Source organism: Egretta garzetta, unplaced genomic scaffold (genome assembly GCF_000687185.1).
Source record: "Egretta garzetta isolate BGI_Z169 unplaced genomic scaffold, ASM68718v1 scaffold329, whole genome shotgun sequence".
Lineage (NCBI taxonomy): Eukaryota > Metazoa > Chordata > Aves > Pelecaniformes > Ardeidae > Egretta > Egretta garzetta.
Window position 1 is genome coordinate 252,784 of NW_009269999.1, and position 15,243 is coordinate 268,026.

General features: G+C 40.3%; 1 protein-coding gene across 1 annotated transcript in view; it reads right to left on the bottom strand.

Annotated features, from left to right (window-relative positions):
• Positions 1-15,243, bottom strand: part of SLC1A2 (solute carrier family 1 member 2) — a 55,257-nt gene that overhangs the window by 8,784 nt on the left and 31,230 nt on the right. Inside the window, exons 5-9 of the mRNA XM_009647543.2 lie at positions 14,306-14,474; positions 11,239-11,365; positions 8,207-8,440; positions 4,406-4,600; positions 1,397-1,531 (exon numbers count right to left, since the gene is read on the bottom strand). Of these exons, the coding sequence (XP_009645838.1) occupies positions 1,397-1,531; positions 4,406-4,600; positions 8,207-8,440; positions 11,239-11,365; positions 14,306-14,474 (860 nt within the window). The remainder of the gene's footprint in view (positions 1-1,396; positions 1,532-4,405; positions 4,601-8,206; positions 8,441-11,238; positions 11,366-14,305; positions 14,475-15,243) is intronic.

The window sequence follows — 15,243 nt, forward strand, 5'->3', positions numbered from 1 at the left end:
GCTCAGTTATATATAAAATATGTAAGTCATCTTTTCCATTTGCCTTCCCAAGCTGCAAATTCCTCTTCCTTATTTCCCTGAAGCAGAAATCGGAGCTGCATGCTATTCTTCACAACTCTTAACGACAAGATAGGTAATAACAGATCAAGTATAGCAGTAGATGCAAAATACATGTTAAAGGATTGACCAAGTTCTTGAATTCTTCTCAATAAGCCAAAAGATAATGACAGAAAATTAATTTTCTATTTTATCTTCACATTCTCAACTCTGCTATTCCTTCTTGCATGATTTTAGTAGTGTACCTGGGATGGAAAGCTACCACAAGTAGGCAGTTGAAGCTGCTAGCACAGGAGGAAATGCACAGATATTAGAGAGTAGTACTTACGTCTCCCCTTCTGGGCACCATGGCTAGCACAACAGAAACATACGTCTTTACTACATAAAAGATTAGGGGAGAGATGGCTGTTGACCAGAATATACTGTGCTGCAGTGGTACAGGACAATATAAAAGCCTCTAGAGGCCAGTACAACTTAGAGGGCTACTGAGTCCCTGTCAGGTCTGTGCAGGTGACAGGAAGATATCCACATTGTCAAATGAGAACATGAGAAAGGATGTGGGTTGGCATATGCTCTGTCTATATTTACAGCTTCTGTATTCAGACATTGAAGAACAAAAGCCTTGGAAAACTATCTATGGGTTAGCTGTTTCTTGTAGGAGGGCCTGCAATGGCACTGAAGTACTTTGATCTCAACTCCTTGAAAATGAAAGCTAGTCTTTCCAGTTTGAGGGATCTGTCAGTAAAATCAAACTAAGGAATGTCCTTCTCTCTTTCAATTTGCTTTCTTATTTGTCTTTGATTTATATATTCTGCTCTATAACAGTTTCTTTCTTAAAAGTATTTTACTTTCTTATGTACAAAAAGAAATAGACTTTCCCCACTACGAGCATAAAATATTTGATACTACAAATGCCCAAATCACCCTGTAACTGCTGACAAGATCCTGACTGAACCTGCATTTTCAGCATTCATCCTTAATTTTAGACCAGAACTATAAGAAACAGAAATATAAAAGCAAAGATCAGAAAAGTGCTCTTGAGCTTTGTCTGTGATGGAGAGACATCATTAGAAAGAAGAAAATATATTAGTGTGAGCCCAAGGGTCTTACAAGAAGATCCTCCGCTCACAGAAGCTGACTTCGGTAGCTCTATAACAATTTGTACCAGCTGAGAAGCTGCTTTCAGTGTCTCCTTCTTCATCAAATTGCCTATTTCCTCCTTTGCTTCATCTGTAGAGGAGAGTCTTCTAGCTCTTTAAGATTAACGGCTGAAAAGCACTACAGACAAGCATTACTTCGTTATTTTTTCTGCACTGGGCAGCAAGTCAGCACAACTTACAAAAGCCAGTCAACAGCAACGAGCAAACTGATGTCCTGGGTAGGGAGACCCACTGCAGTAAGGATCAGAAGCATAGTGACAAGTCCCGCGCTGGGAATACTGGCAGCTCCAACACTTGCAAGGGTGGCGGTCAAACTGCAAAAACAAAAATCAAATGGGGATAGCAGGAAAAGGAACATACACTTTCATTGCATACTCATGTGATCATTAGGAAGGTCTTATTTTTAGTGATTTCTCCCCAGAAAACCCATGACTATGATAAATCATGGTGAGCTTAGGCCATAGTTTTCACACTTGTGTTTCTCCAAAAATATTTATTAGGGGAGGCCAGATCTATGGGGTTTGTTCTGAGAGTTGTAACAGAGTTGTCTGAGAGTTTTAAGTTCTGTAAGTTGGTTATGACATTCAAACCTTTGACCTGGTGTTGTTTTCTGAGCTCTACCAACACATCCAGGGTGTTGAATCCTGAGTTTTGATCATCCAGACTTGCTGAAGTTTGGTGGCTACAGGTTAAATATTCAGGGTGGTTCATTTCTGTTTATTTACGGTACTTGAAGACTGAATTGTGAGGCAATGGCTGAGAGAAATCGGTTATCAAGTACAGAAAAGTCTTGGTATCCAAGACTCCCACAGCATAAGCCAGCAATGTACCAAGTCTAGAAACAAATTACCCCAGATGAAAAAGCAAAATCCATCTTATTGTTTCATAAATCCAAACCTGTCTTTGTTTTTGCCTCTCTTTTGCCAAAAAAAATATTTTTGATGAAGACCAGTAGAGTGAATGTCTGTGCTCCAAATGTTTGTAAAAATGCAACACAGACCATAACAAATATCAACATCATTGGGCAATCCTATGAAGAATGGAAAATACATTTGTCTGAGAACAAACCAAGGGGAGAAAAACAGCGAAGAGGAGGAAAGGGAGAGGAAGGGAAAGGAAAAAGGAAAAATGTAAAAGGAAAAAGAAAAACGAAAAAGGAAAAGTTATCTCTGTCTTTTTAAATGCAGAGATGAGTAATATGGTTGTACTTATGTGGGTGTACCCAACAAATCTGAAAGTGCTTCCAACACCAAAGTAGGGAAAAAAGGTCTCTGTGGGGGAAATCCTCATCTGTTAACTACAGAACTCATCTGTGAGGATGCTAGCCTGATTCAGAGCTGGCAGATGGCTGGGTCTGACCCAGACAATCCAGGTTGCAGTGTGTTTGTCAGGTGTCTGGGTTAGAGTGCAACCTGGCCTGCTAAACACCCAGATTGGTCCATCAGGTATGTGCACAGGATGCTCTGCTCTGCCATCAGGCTCTGTGTATGGTGCCAGCTCCTCAGGCACTTCCAGCCTAAACTGGTAAGCGATTGCTTCCAAGCTCTGTGAGGAAATGCTCCTGCCAAACTTCCCACAGCAGCGCTTACAGTGCTGGAGGGGAATGAAGCTATCACTGTTCAGGTCTAAACAGAGCCTGGCTTAGCTACCATTTCCAAGATCACCCTCTCCCAAAGAAGACAGGAAATCAGAGGATCTACATGACCAATACGAAGTAACTAGGGCTGGTCAAAGGCTAACTAAGACTTTGTGAGTTTATGCCTGGGTCATTTGAATATCCTCAGTATCACAAACTGGATTTGACAGACAAAACCTAATAACCTTTCATTCATTTGTATTGCCACTTCAACAGATAGTTCTTGTCATATTGTTGTAGTAAAAATGCTATACTGCACGAAGAGGAGAACCAATGGTTTTCTTACAGATAGCCCAAAGTTGCTGCCTGCTTAGTAAATGTGAGTCACAAAGCTGGCTACACCAACCTTGAAATGGTGAGATCAGGAATAGATAATGGGTCAGTCCCTTAGAGGGGGAGAAGAGGAGTTACTTGGGTTCAATCCTACTAAACATCTTGGACAACAGCTGATTCCTGACTTGAATTTCCCTGGTCTCAATTTAGTTTAATATGTGGCATCTCTGAAATGTCTGTTTTCAGTTTCAGCAACAAATACACAAGTATAGCCTCTGCCTTCATTAGAAGCAGTGCTGAACCTTTTACAGACCTTGGCTTTACTATTTCAGGGGCTGTGGCAGGAGGTAAAGAAATGGAAAATGTGGAACTAGTATAGCTGGGCAAGAAACAGAATTAGACATCCCTTTGCAGGAGCTTCTTTAGTGTTAAAAGTGTTTAATAAAAGGAAGGTGGGTGGGTGAAAACTACAGGAAGAAGGCAAACTTGGCAGCCTTCACTTGTGGTTTCTATTTTAACTATTCAAAATGTTAGGCCTGGTGTCTTCATCAGGTTTTCCACTGTAAATTAACTTTAGCTGCAGCAGTCATAACTTTGCCATTATTTTTTATTAGTCACTCTACCTAATAGGTCTTAAAACTCCATTACAGTAAACAGTCTTTAATCACTCTTAGCCATTTTTAACAGGTACTTTCCTTTGTCTTTCCAGATATTCAGCTTAGTCCTCGATATGACAATTTGATAGGAAATGACTAAAACTAGTATTTGCTGGGTTAGAGATCCAGATGGAGCATCCAGATTATGCTGCAGGTGACCTCACCCTCTGGCTAGGCTATTCTCAGTCCATTTTTTTTGCTGTTCACCAAAGTCACAGAAAAAGTACAGGCAAGCATAAATACATGGATACATTTTTTAGGTACACTTTTTCTTCCACTATATATAACCATATACATTCTAGAAAGTTAATGCCCCATATATCACTTGTAGTGTCCCTCTACACTGAAAAAGGCATTGCATTGGCCAGAGAATGCTGTATTTTACATTGCATTGTCAACTGCAGAACTGTGTAAAACACCACCAGCATGCACTAAAGCTGCAAATGATAGAAAAGTTGTGTCACCAGAGAACCAGGACCTATGTATATGACATGCCTTTGCAAATCATTGTTAGAAATGCATGCATTTCACAGTGAATCCCACAGCTATTGAGAAGACATCCAACCCAAAGCTTCGCATTGTACAGTCTGCAGAAACAAAGCCTACGAGTATTTTGAACTGACCTTACAGTAACTATCTGGCCTCCATCCAGCTCAATTCCATTCATCTGTGCTATGAAGATGGCAGCCACAGCTTCATAAAGGGCAGTTCCATCCATGTTAATAGTTGCTCCAACAGGAAGAACAAACCTCGTTACACGCTTATCAATGCCTAGGTTTTCTTCAAGACACCGGAACGTGACCGGTAATGTTCCAGCACTGAAGAAGAAAGCAAAAAAGCAGAGAAGACATAATTACAATATAATATATACACATAAGTGAACAAAGGCAGAAATTCTGCTAGCATTGTTTACATTTTCTACTTCCACTTTCAAGCCTTTTTTAGCCAATTTTTATATTAAGTCTACATTCAGCTGGAGGTGGGACTGAGGCCAAGACACGAACATGACTTGAAGTAGGGATGAGAGCTTGTGAAAGTGTAGATGATTTTTTCAGACTCATTTATGAATTATTTCTTGCATTGTGTTCAAAAATACAAGTTCCAGATGTTTTCTGATGGACAGAATTATGAGCATAGAGACAAATCCTAAATTTTGATTGTGAATTTGCTCTGAATGGAGAAATCAGTGTTGCATTAAGGAATGAAAAATCCAGGCAAAAAGATACAACCCATGGAGTTCCCAGACACTGGAGGACAGGAAAGGATATGAACCACAGCTGGAGGATAGGAAAAGATGCGAAAGATGGCTGCAAGAGGGAAACAGCTCCTTGCACAGATCCACAGTGTCTTGCCTTTGTGGGAATAGTTCGGGTTATTACATTCACTTTTTCAAAATAAAACACTTTCATCAAAAAATACTGCTGAAAACAAAACATACTCTTTTTTTCCTGTGGATGCAAATATCATCTACTTCTTCCCTTCCCTAGCAGGTTTGCCGGCCTCAGGCAAAGGACTTACTGCAAGAAGCATGAAACCGAGCATGGGAACATGTTTTGGTTCCTTACTTTTCTGTATTACCTCTGAGGTCAAGTCCACCACTAAACGAAGCGGGTTGTTGCCTGAAAAGCTGTTCTGAAAAGAAAGCTGACCTGGGAGAATTCCTTTTAATTGGTGTTTAATACAGAAGCAGCTGGAACACATCTGTTGTGGTTTATTTGCTTTCCTCCAGCTGAGTTGGCGGACTTTCTCAAAGGTCTTCACTACTGTATCCCACTAATTCTGGTGTCATTGCCCCTACAAAAATATTGATTTGCTTTTTTTGTTAGATAAATACTCGCAGCATGTGGTTGCTACTGCCTTGCAACTTCTGGGCCTTTATGACTCATTCATTCGCCTACTACCATAGAAATGCTATTGAATACAAAAAAATGTAATCTTTCCATTTTATAGATAATTAAAACATGGAAAAGGGAGATTAAGGGATGTTTGAGATACCTAACTATAAAAAAGGTAGTATCATAATAAATGTCCTAGGTTATCTGGAACAAGCACATAAGGCTGACCTATCTTGCATGGGGTCTATGGAAAACCCAAACCCTTCTGGATTGGCAGGTGCCCCAGCCACTTGCTAAATGACTCCTCTTGTCTCACATCTATAGAAACATGAGTTAGAAGATATGAGCTTCTAGATCTCCACCTTGTGCTCAGATGACCGGACCATTCTTCATTCACAGAGGTGATTTTTTTAATAGATGTCAATAAACCAGATACACGGTACCAATCATTTGTGTTCTAGCATCTTTAGAAATATATTTGTAATTATGATTTATTTTACTGTGTTTTTAATCAAAGCTAATCAAATGCCTAATATTCTGTATGTTTAGCCAAACCAGAGAGAATTCATACTTTCTAAAACCAATGTAGTATACTCTCTCGTAAGTTACTCTAGCAGCTATATTTATAGCAAATAGCAGAAAGTATCTAGTGAGTCATTAACTGATAACTACTAGTCAGTTTTCAAGTCAGTTCCAGGAACACTTTGCCTCCTACAGCAAAGATATTCCTATATCTTATTAAAAGAAAAACAGAATGGAAAATGTAGTTCACTGACACACATTGAAACTCAGTCAGATAAGGTTCTTTTTCTTCAGAAATCCAAGCCCCACCTTACCTTCATTGTTACAAACGCGATCATCAGCACAAGGTGTGTACTGGTCATGGCCTACAATTGTTGCAATGAACCCTGGTGGGCTCAGCATGCAGGGACTATGCAATTGTCTTCCCCCTTCAGTTCTGCCACCATGAACATGACATGGCATGGTGCATGACAGGACAGGAGCAGGACAGGTGGGCAGGCCACAGACACAAGGTTTCTTTACTAGAAGAGCACAATACGTAGATGACTTCCATGGTTCCTCAGCCTGGCCAAAGAGCTTTAATAGGTCCCTGAATAGGAAGCATTTGCAACTTCCAGAGGTACCAGGTTAGACCATATGATGCTGACTGTTGTCATGTGGTCGCTTGTCTGTGGTGCTATAAATTGGTCCACTTCTGTTTAGCCAGCAACTCAGATCTGGATAGCAGTCAGGTGGTAAAGCTAGTATCCAGGTAAATCCATATGCTGGAATCACTTAAAATCCCCAACCTTTTTCCACATTGGTACTCCAGCAGCAAAACATTAATTCATGCTAAAAATACTCCACAAATGTGTTGAAAATCTAAGTGGAAACTCAAACACTTCAATGAACAAAAAAAGCCTTAGGGAAATTGTGGTTTAGTGAAAATCCTGGCCAGACTATATCTCCTATAATCCTGCACTGTTTATCACAGAGCCACAGAATTGTTGAGGTTAGAAGGCACCTCTGGAGGTCACCCCATCTTGCTCAAGGCAGGGGCAGCTAGGGCAGATTGCCCAGGACCACTCCCAGACAAGTCTTGTGTATCTCCAGGGATGAAGACTCCACAACTCCTTTGGGCAGCCTGTGCCAGCATTCAACAACCATCACAGTAAATCACAGTAAAAAGATTTTTCTTGTGTTCAGGTGGAACTGGGCACCACTGAGAAAAGTCTTGCTTCACCTTCTCTACACTGTCCCATCGGATATTTACGCACATCAGTAAGGTCCAGATCCTCTTGTTCATCAGGGGAGTAGTTGCTCAGCAGAGTGGTTTGGGTTAACCCAAAGAGGTAGATGAATACTGCTCAGTTTTCTGATGATCAGGTTTGAATTAGGCTTTTTTGTTTTCACCTTTTCAATTAAAATGGAAGATTAACTTTTCTTCAGAAATAAAACATTTACTGAAGAAAACCACTTTAAAATATGGCATTTAACTGAAAAATATTTTCAACACAAGATCTACTGGCTGCCCCAACAAGAAGTATCAATTTATTCCAGAGAGCTGAGTCGCCTACACGCTTTGCTGAGTCTGTTCTGTGCATTAGCAATGAGTCTAAAATGCTCAGCTCTTCAATGAAGTGCCCTTAGTCTGCCAAAACGGATGACAGAATAAAATGAGAGGGTTTTTTTTTTTTTTGAAACCTAGCACTGTTTTGGATTTTTTTTTTCCAATGCAATTAGTCTGGTCTTAACAAGCTTTCAAAATAAACAGAATTACCACTGTTTCCTAGCTGAGGAGATAAGCACAGAGGTAACACAATTTGCACAAGTCATTTGGCCAACGCCAGAAAAGAAAACAAAAAGTGGGTCTCCCAATTCTCTGCAGTTGGCTGTACAAGCTCTCTAGAAAACCCCAAAGCTGTGTGGTTAATTTTAGTTATTTCAACATGGCTGGATTAAAAATAGTTTTTATTCAATGACATAAAATAATTTTGCAGTGAAGGTCAGAACAGCAGATGTAGTATCTCTAAGCAGCAGCTAATAATCTGCTAAAAAATAAAGCAAGCTGTTATTTCTCAAGTGTACCTGGAAGCTGTGCCTAGTGCTGTGATCCATGCCTGGAAAATCCCAGCAAGGAATGAAAATGGGCTTTTCCTTGTTATCACAAAGTAGAGCAGAGGCAGGAAGATCCCTCCATGTATGAGAAGACCCACAATCACAGTGACCATGTACATGCCAAGTTGTCTAGCAACTACTTCTAAGTCCTTGATTGCAATGATTTTTCCACAGATGAGGCAAGCAATGCCCAAGGGGGAATACCTGGAGAAAGAGAACAAGCAGAGACAGAACTAGGCTTTGCAGTGTAGTCACAAAAATTGTGCTCAATAAAGTATCGACTGGAGAAGGAGTAGGGGCTCTCAGGCTCAACACCGAGATGCAGATCAGGAATTGATGGAAATTCAATGGATAGCTTTCACCTCTTTTTAAAAAATAATGGCCATCTCTAGCGAATACCCCATCTACTTCATTTTATTCCATCCCATCAAATGGAATATGCATTTTCTGAATAGACTTCGATCCTGGAATAATATCGTACAAGGATGCTATAATGTTATGCAGGCTTGGATCATTATGAAGAGTGGTGTAGCATTTGTTCTTAATACATAACTTTTACAACGCATTGCTTATCTGGTTTCAGGGAGTTGCATTATTTGCTTCAGTTAAACTATGTGTTGAAATTAATTGCTTTTATCTTGAAAGCTGCAAATATTTCCAGTATATTCTTTCAGTAATTTAGATAAAGGCTTTTTAGTTTATGGATTCTTCAATTAATTATGTGCTTTTCTTTCTTAGGGTAGGGTTTTTGTCACCTCAGTCATGTGATTTTCCAATGGCAAAAATGGAACGTTTAAATAGGATGATAACAGTACCACAGTTTAGTAATAAAAAAATCTGAAATGAGTGGATATTATTTTTTATAATTTAATAATCAGCTACAGTGAAAAATGCCTGAAGGTGCATGGATAGCAGACAATATTTATGCCTGCACTGGAAAAGGTTAGTATATTATATAATTTTAAGTGACATTCACTTTATCTGTTTTATAAAACTTAAGCTGTAAGAAAGTAATGGTGTAATATGTGGAGAAACAGTAAACAAAATGCCTCCCTGAAAATAAATGGGTATGTTTTCAAATGTAATTAGTGATTTGGATGCTTAATTAAAGACAGTACAAAGGAAACTGACTTTCAGAATAGAAGTGCTTCATGTTTTCTGTAAGAAACATCTCATGGTCTCTCAAGCAATGTGCCCAAAACCTGGAAAGCCCTCAGTCACTTGAAATGCAAGGCTAGCTGTTATACCAGTTATCATAAAAAGCCATGTTTCAATGAACTTGATGAAGCATATTTCTTATAAAGAATTACATGGTGTCAGAGCCAGATGTCTGATTTATGTTTGTGTAGCCATACCATACTCCTGAGAGACTGGGGTTGACATGGGAGTTACAGTTCTCTGTACAGAGAAATAATAAACCAAGCAAAATGTAACTGCATAAAGAATTGCATTTGTCTTTATAAGCACACATAAAAAAAACCCCTCTGCTTCTGACCACAGTTCTTTAAAAATTCTAGACAGAGATGAACAAGTGGACTTCCCAATGTCAACCACCTTTCTCATGAAAAGAGAAATAGAAGGCACATCAGTAAAAAATAGACATTTACAGTGAATATTTTGAAACTTGAATCATTTCCTGCCATTGCAACACTGACTACTAGAGCAAATGTATACTGTAGGCAAGGTATTATGCCTTGGGTGTACCAGGTGTACCATGTGAAGTAAGAGTAAATTCTAGCTCTTGGAGTGTTACAAGACTATAGCCACCGTCTCTCTGTAGAGTCAAGAGCAGCAGGTTGTAGTAACATTGAAAGCCAGCGGGCTTTGTGAATAAAAACAACTGTGTTTTTATGCAGCAAGATCACCTACAGAAAAGCAGAAGCATAACAGGAATGCAAGGTCATTGCTTCAAGTTCTTTCTTTTGTTCTACACATTTCCACATCACTGTTGCTCTCTGCATCGCTCTTGCGTAACAGCCTCCCTTTGAAACACTGACAATACTGAAGACTTGCGCTTCAGGCACCCTGCTCCCTTTGCTATAAACTGTGTCCACCTAGAACCTCAGAGAAGAGGCACACTGCAGCGTTTTAACTCGGGAAATCACAACCAGGGACACCAAGGAATCACGGGGAGCAATGAGCCATGATACATGGGTTGTATTGGAGTGGCTATTTCTGCTCTCAAAAGACCTAGGAGATACAAAAAACATTAATACAGTGCCAAATGTAGCAATACATTTTTATGTTCTGAAAAACTGTTTTTGTGTGATATGGCCACGCTTGGCACTGCATACAAATAGCTCTGGGGAAGCCCTTGGAAGATACATTAAAAAAAAAAAAAAAAAAAAAAAAAAAAAAAAAGAGAGAGAATCCCCTTCCAGAAATGTAAACAAGGGCTCAGTCTTAATTGGATGAAGTCACTCCCTTGAAGGGAAGCCAGGCCCCATTATTATGAATGGGTATACTTCAAAACCAGGACGGATACCTTCCAGTGACCCCATTACGGTGAGGTTGTAAGACACGGATTCTGCAGAAACTATGGGTGGAGGGACTACATATCACTGAAAACCATGGGAATTTTATTTGGTAGTAAAGTATTTTTACTACAGAAGACAGGGAATAAAGTGCGCCTCCAGGCTTCTTTGTAATTATACCTCCTAGCTAATACCCTGGGATTATGATAACCTCCCAGGAAGATTTGGATGTTCTTACGTGGGGCATTCTTGCTTGCTTAGGTGTCCTTCTATATAGTGAACTTCCACAATCAATGTGACATTTGAAGGCCTTTGCGGGTACCTGCAGGTCTTGGATTTCAGTAAACAAAGAACAGAATACCTTCAGAAAGATTTCAAACTGGGTCCTAATCAAATAGAAATAATGCTGCTGGCGTTCTAACATACCTGTGAAGACTTTAAAAAATGAACTAATTATATGTTATATTAGAGTTTTATGAGGTTTTTTTTAAATCTTCTTTTGTTCTAGAGTTAAAACTTCAAACTTACCACATGATCATAGTTACTAACTTCATTACAATCTCATTCAGGATGTTGAAGAAATCCACCATCATCTTGGCCTGTTCTCCCATTTTCCCCATAGCAATGCCAAAAGCAATAAAGAATCCTATCAAACCTATTGGGAAAAATTGCAAGACAAAAAAAAAAGGACATAAACCCATATTTTTTTAGGAAGTTTTTGCACCTAGTCAATGTCTTGATATTACCTGCTAATCCAGTTTTCAAAACTATAGTGTGTTACACATCTCTTGGCACTTTTAAATACAGACTCAGTTTCAACTTCCATGATCATATTCATAACATCTTTTATTCTTCAATATTTTACTAAATTCCAATTTCACAGCCCAACTATGTTTTTTTCTTTTTTCCTGAATTGATCTGATCATCAAAAAGATACCTTCTCAGTGCCATGCAACTGATAGAAACCTCATAGCCTCTGGCAAGTGGGAGAGGCAACACAACCAACTCTTCTTTGTTGCTAAAACAGTCACTAGAGACCAAGAGTGGTTTTTTCAAGCTTTACAAAAGTCCGTTGACAGATTCAACCTACAAACTAGTCAGTCCTGAAGTACAGGGGAAGGCAAAAGCAGCCCCAGAACGTAACTTTCACAGGCCAGGAGTATTCCAATTAAATGAAGAAGGTGGAGGTGGGAGGAGGAGTTGCGTATTACACTTTAAGCTAAACCACAGAACTCCCACTAAACAGATTAACCTCACTGAAAAGAGCTATCAGTGGATACATAATCATAGAATTCAATACGAGTAACATTTGACTCCTAAATTTAAATGTTAAGGTGCGAAAGTCTGGAATATTGGACTGTCAGTGTGAAAAACCAACCAAGTGCATCTGTCTTGTACTACTGTGTCTCCAATGCTAACCTTTACCATCCAGCAATTTTCAGTGCCCAGAGTGGGATTATTAACTGCCAGTGACAGATAGTTTGAATCTTCAGCCACCCTTTGAGGCTAAACTTTCAGTCATGACATGAGTTCAGTATTTAATACATGTGTGAACTCAGCTGGGGAATTCCTAAGGAAAAACCCGTCAGGACACAAAAGCCTTCAAAAGAAGGGAACTTCAGCTCCCAGTACTCTGGGAAAAGACAGGATGTCCCATATCCTCACACTGGGTTTAACCACCAGACTATTTCTTTTTTTTTTTTAATCCAATCTCCTGGATATAAAGTCATTCTTGAGCACCAAGCTGTCTTTGTTGAGTCACTTGAATAGGGAAGTGAAGTGTATGTTTGCATGCTGCAGCTCATAGAGAAATGATGAAAAGCTTTTCAGTCAAAGACCAAGTAACTTCCTGGAATTCAGACTCTGAATCAGAAAATGTTAGTAGGTGGTTTTGTTCGTTAATTCCAAACAAGCTGCTACATTAGTCATAAAAGTCAAGTTGGTTCATATTTGCAGGAATTTGCCTGGCTTGTACAGTTTATGCAAGCTGGATGGCAATTCTGCAACATTTTCACATCTTCATTCAAAACCAAAGCACACTAACTCAAACAACTCTACAATATTTGGGAGTCATTGGTCAAAATACTACAGCAAATCCTCCATATTAACTGTGCATTTCCTTTCTGTAGGAATTGTATTCAGCCTTCTAGCTCTTTTCTTATCCCTGAGAACCTGCACAAAACAAGTCCAGCACTAAATGAAAGGCATCTCTCACCTTAATTTTAATGCACAAGCAGAGCTCCAGGAGAGAAAAAGCAGGTGAGGGTAACAGCATGAGCAATGCGCTGCTGCCTCACGCAGGGTGCAAAATGCCAATTTGCAGCTTTGAAAGAAAGCGGCTCCTCTGCCCACAGATGGTGAATGGAAGGAGGAGCTGTGGAGGCAGGCAGAACACAGCGGCTCCTGGCTCTTGTAGAGCAAGCTGCTTCAGAGAAACAAATCATCTCTGATCAGCTTACTCCCATGCTATCTCCCCTATGTTTAAGCTAAGCAGCCACTGCCAACCAACTCACCAACACTTGGAGAAGCTTTGCAGGCACAGCAGCCACTGCGTCAGCAGGAGCAGCTCATCAGCTGTAAGGAGTCTGTAAGGTGCTATTTGTCCCTAAAAAGTGATGGCTTAGGGGTGAGATAAACCCGTGGTTTAGGTACTGCCAGATACTGTCCCACTTTGAGGATGGCACCTACAAACACACGTGTCAGTCTCAGCCCTGTGGACATGCTGTGACAGAGCATGTGTATTGTCAAATGTAGGTGTGCCAACAAGGCTACAAATTTGTGACTGACTTCACACACATCCAGAAAGTAAGAAGGTGAAGAAGGAGCTGGGCTGACAAAACAGTGAGTCTAGGCACAGAGGAGAAAAGAGAGCTGGTGTGGCAGCTCTTTGTTCCCTCACGCCCCCACCCCAGTTCAAACAGGTGCTTCAGGAAGGGGTGGGAGATAGGCAAAGCCTTCATACCACCCCCACTTGCTGGCTTGTCCAGACAGGCTGGCACAACGGCAGATGTTCATAATTTGCAACTGGTAAAGGTCAGCAGCCAAGATGAAAGGAGGGATTTGTGACTCAGAGATGTGTCAAGCCTTTCTGGGATTTTTCTTGGGCGGTGCGGTTCACACCCCACCTCTCACTTCAGGCTCTGCCTCAAGCCAAATTCTAGTTCAGCATGCCCGAGACACCTACTGGAAACAACTGAGCTCAAATTCATCAGGGGGTGGGTAAAGCACTGGCTCTTGAAGCTCTCCCCCATGCTGTTTTGCCAACATGTGTTAGTATTAGGCTAGGTAGGCTACTTCTAGGATGAAAGGATTATTTTGGGTATCTCCCACATGCTTCCTCACAGTACTCCAATTAGTACCTGCAAAGCTGCCAATCCAGGATAATTCACTTGATTATTTCTGTGATACAGTCATATTTCTAGCAAGACCACTAGATTTTCATCTCAGAGACCAATGAGCAACCATAGGTGATAACATTTGATGATTATCTGGGGAGACTAAACTTGCGCTGAAGAGCAGATGAGAAAACACTGGCCACCCAGACCAATTGCTGTGTCATACATGTACATGTTTGACAGAAAAAAGTTTTCCCTACCCAGGACATTCATGCCATCCTTAAATTCAAGTCCCTTCTTAATGACCAGCTGGGCTTCTGGTGGTGCTTCATTCACTGTCTCATTCATCATAGCAAAAGCTGAGTCGGTGACATTAGGTGGTTCTTCAATGGGTGGTGGCACCAGCACTTTCTTGGTGACAGTTTGGATCTGAAGGAAATAAAAAGGCAGGATGAGAACGGAAACAGACTGAATGTAATCCATATGGGAGATTAGGAAATAATAATAAAAAGTCTTTATTTGAAATTCCAGGGAACTAGCTTTTTAAAGGATAAGACATGCATTCCAAAACCTCTTACCCCCTCTTCCAAAAATAAGTTTGTTTTTCAATACTTCCAAGTGTCACAAAGTCCTGGGAGTCTTCCTCATGACTCTAGTGTGAAAAGCATGGCAAATACTTGTTCCTTACCGCTATGTTCTAACATTTTACAGATAGTTAGCCCCTTTGTCCAGATGGTTCACAAATGGTGCTTCACAGATTGTGTTACATGTTGCTACCATTTCTTTAGCACCAAAAGGCACCCCTAAGATCAGCCACAGCAGCAGCTCTGCAGTAAGGCTTGTTATTCAGGATGGTCTGCCCAGCTCAAGTTATCATAGTTTGATGGTTAACTTGAATCAAAAACTTAGGACATTTCCAACACTTCACTTGGTGACTGCAAGAGCTCAAAATGGAATACACACAGGTCCCTAAGCTCTCCAATTAAAATATTGTGAGTGACAGATAACAGAAAAAATATCAAAGGCGCCAGATACCTATTAAATCAAATCTGACCACCTCAAAATAGAAGACAGCAATACTGAATGTATCTGAACCCTCCTGGCACATGAAAGGCAGGGTCAAGGGCAAGCTGGGAAGGAATGGTATGGGGGAGAAACGGGCTTGAGTTTACTGCTAGGAAAAAAGGGAGGAGGGACT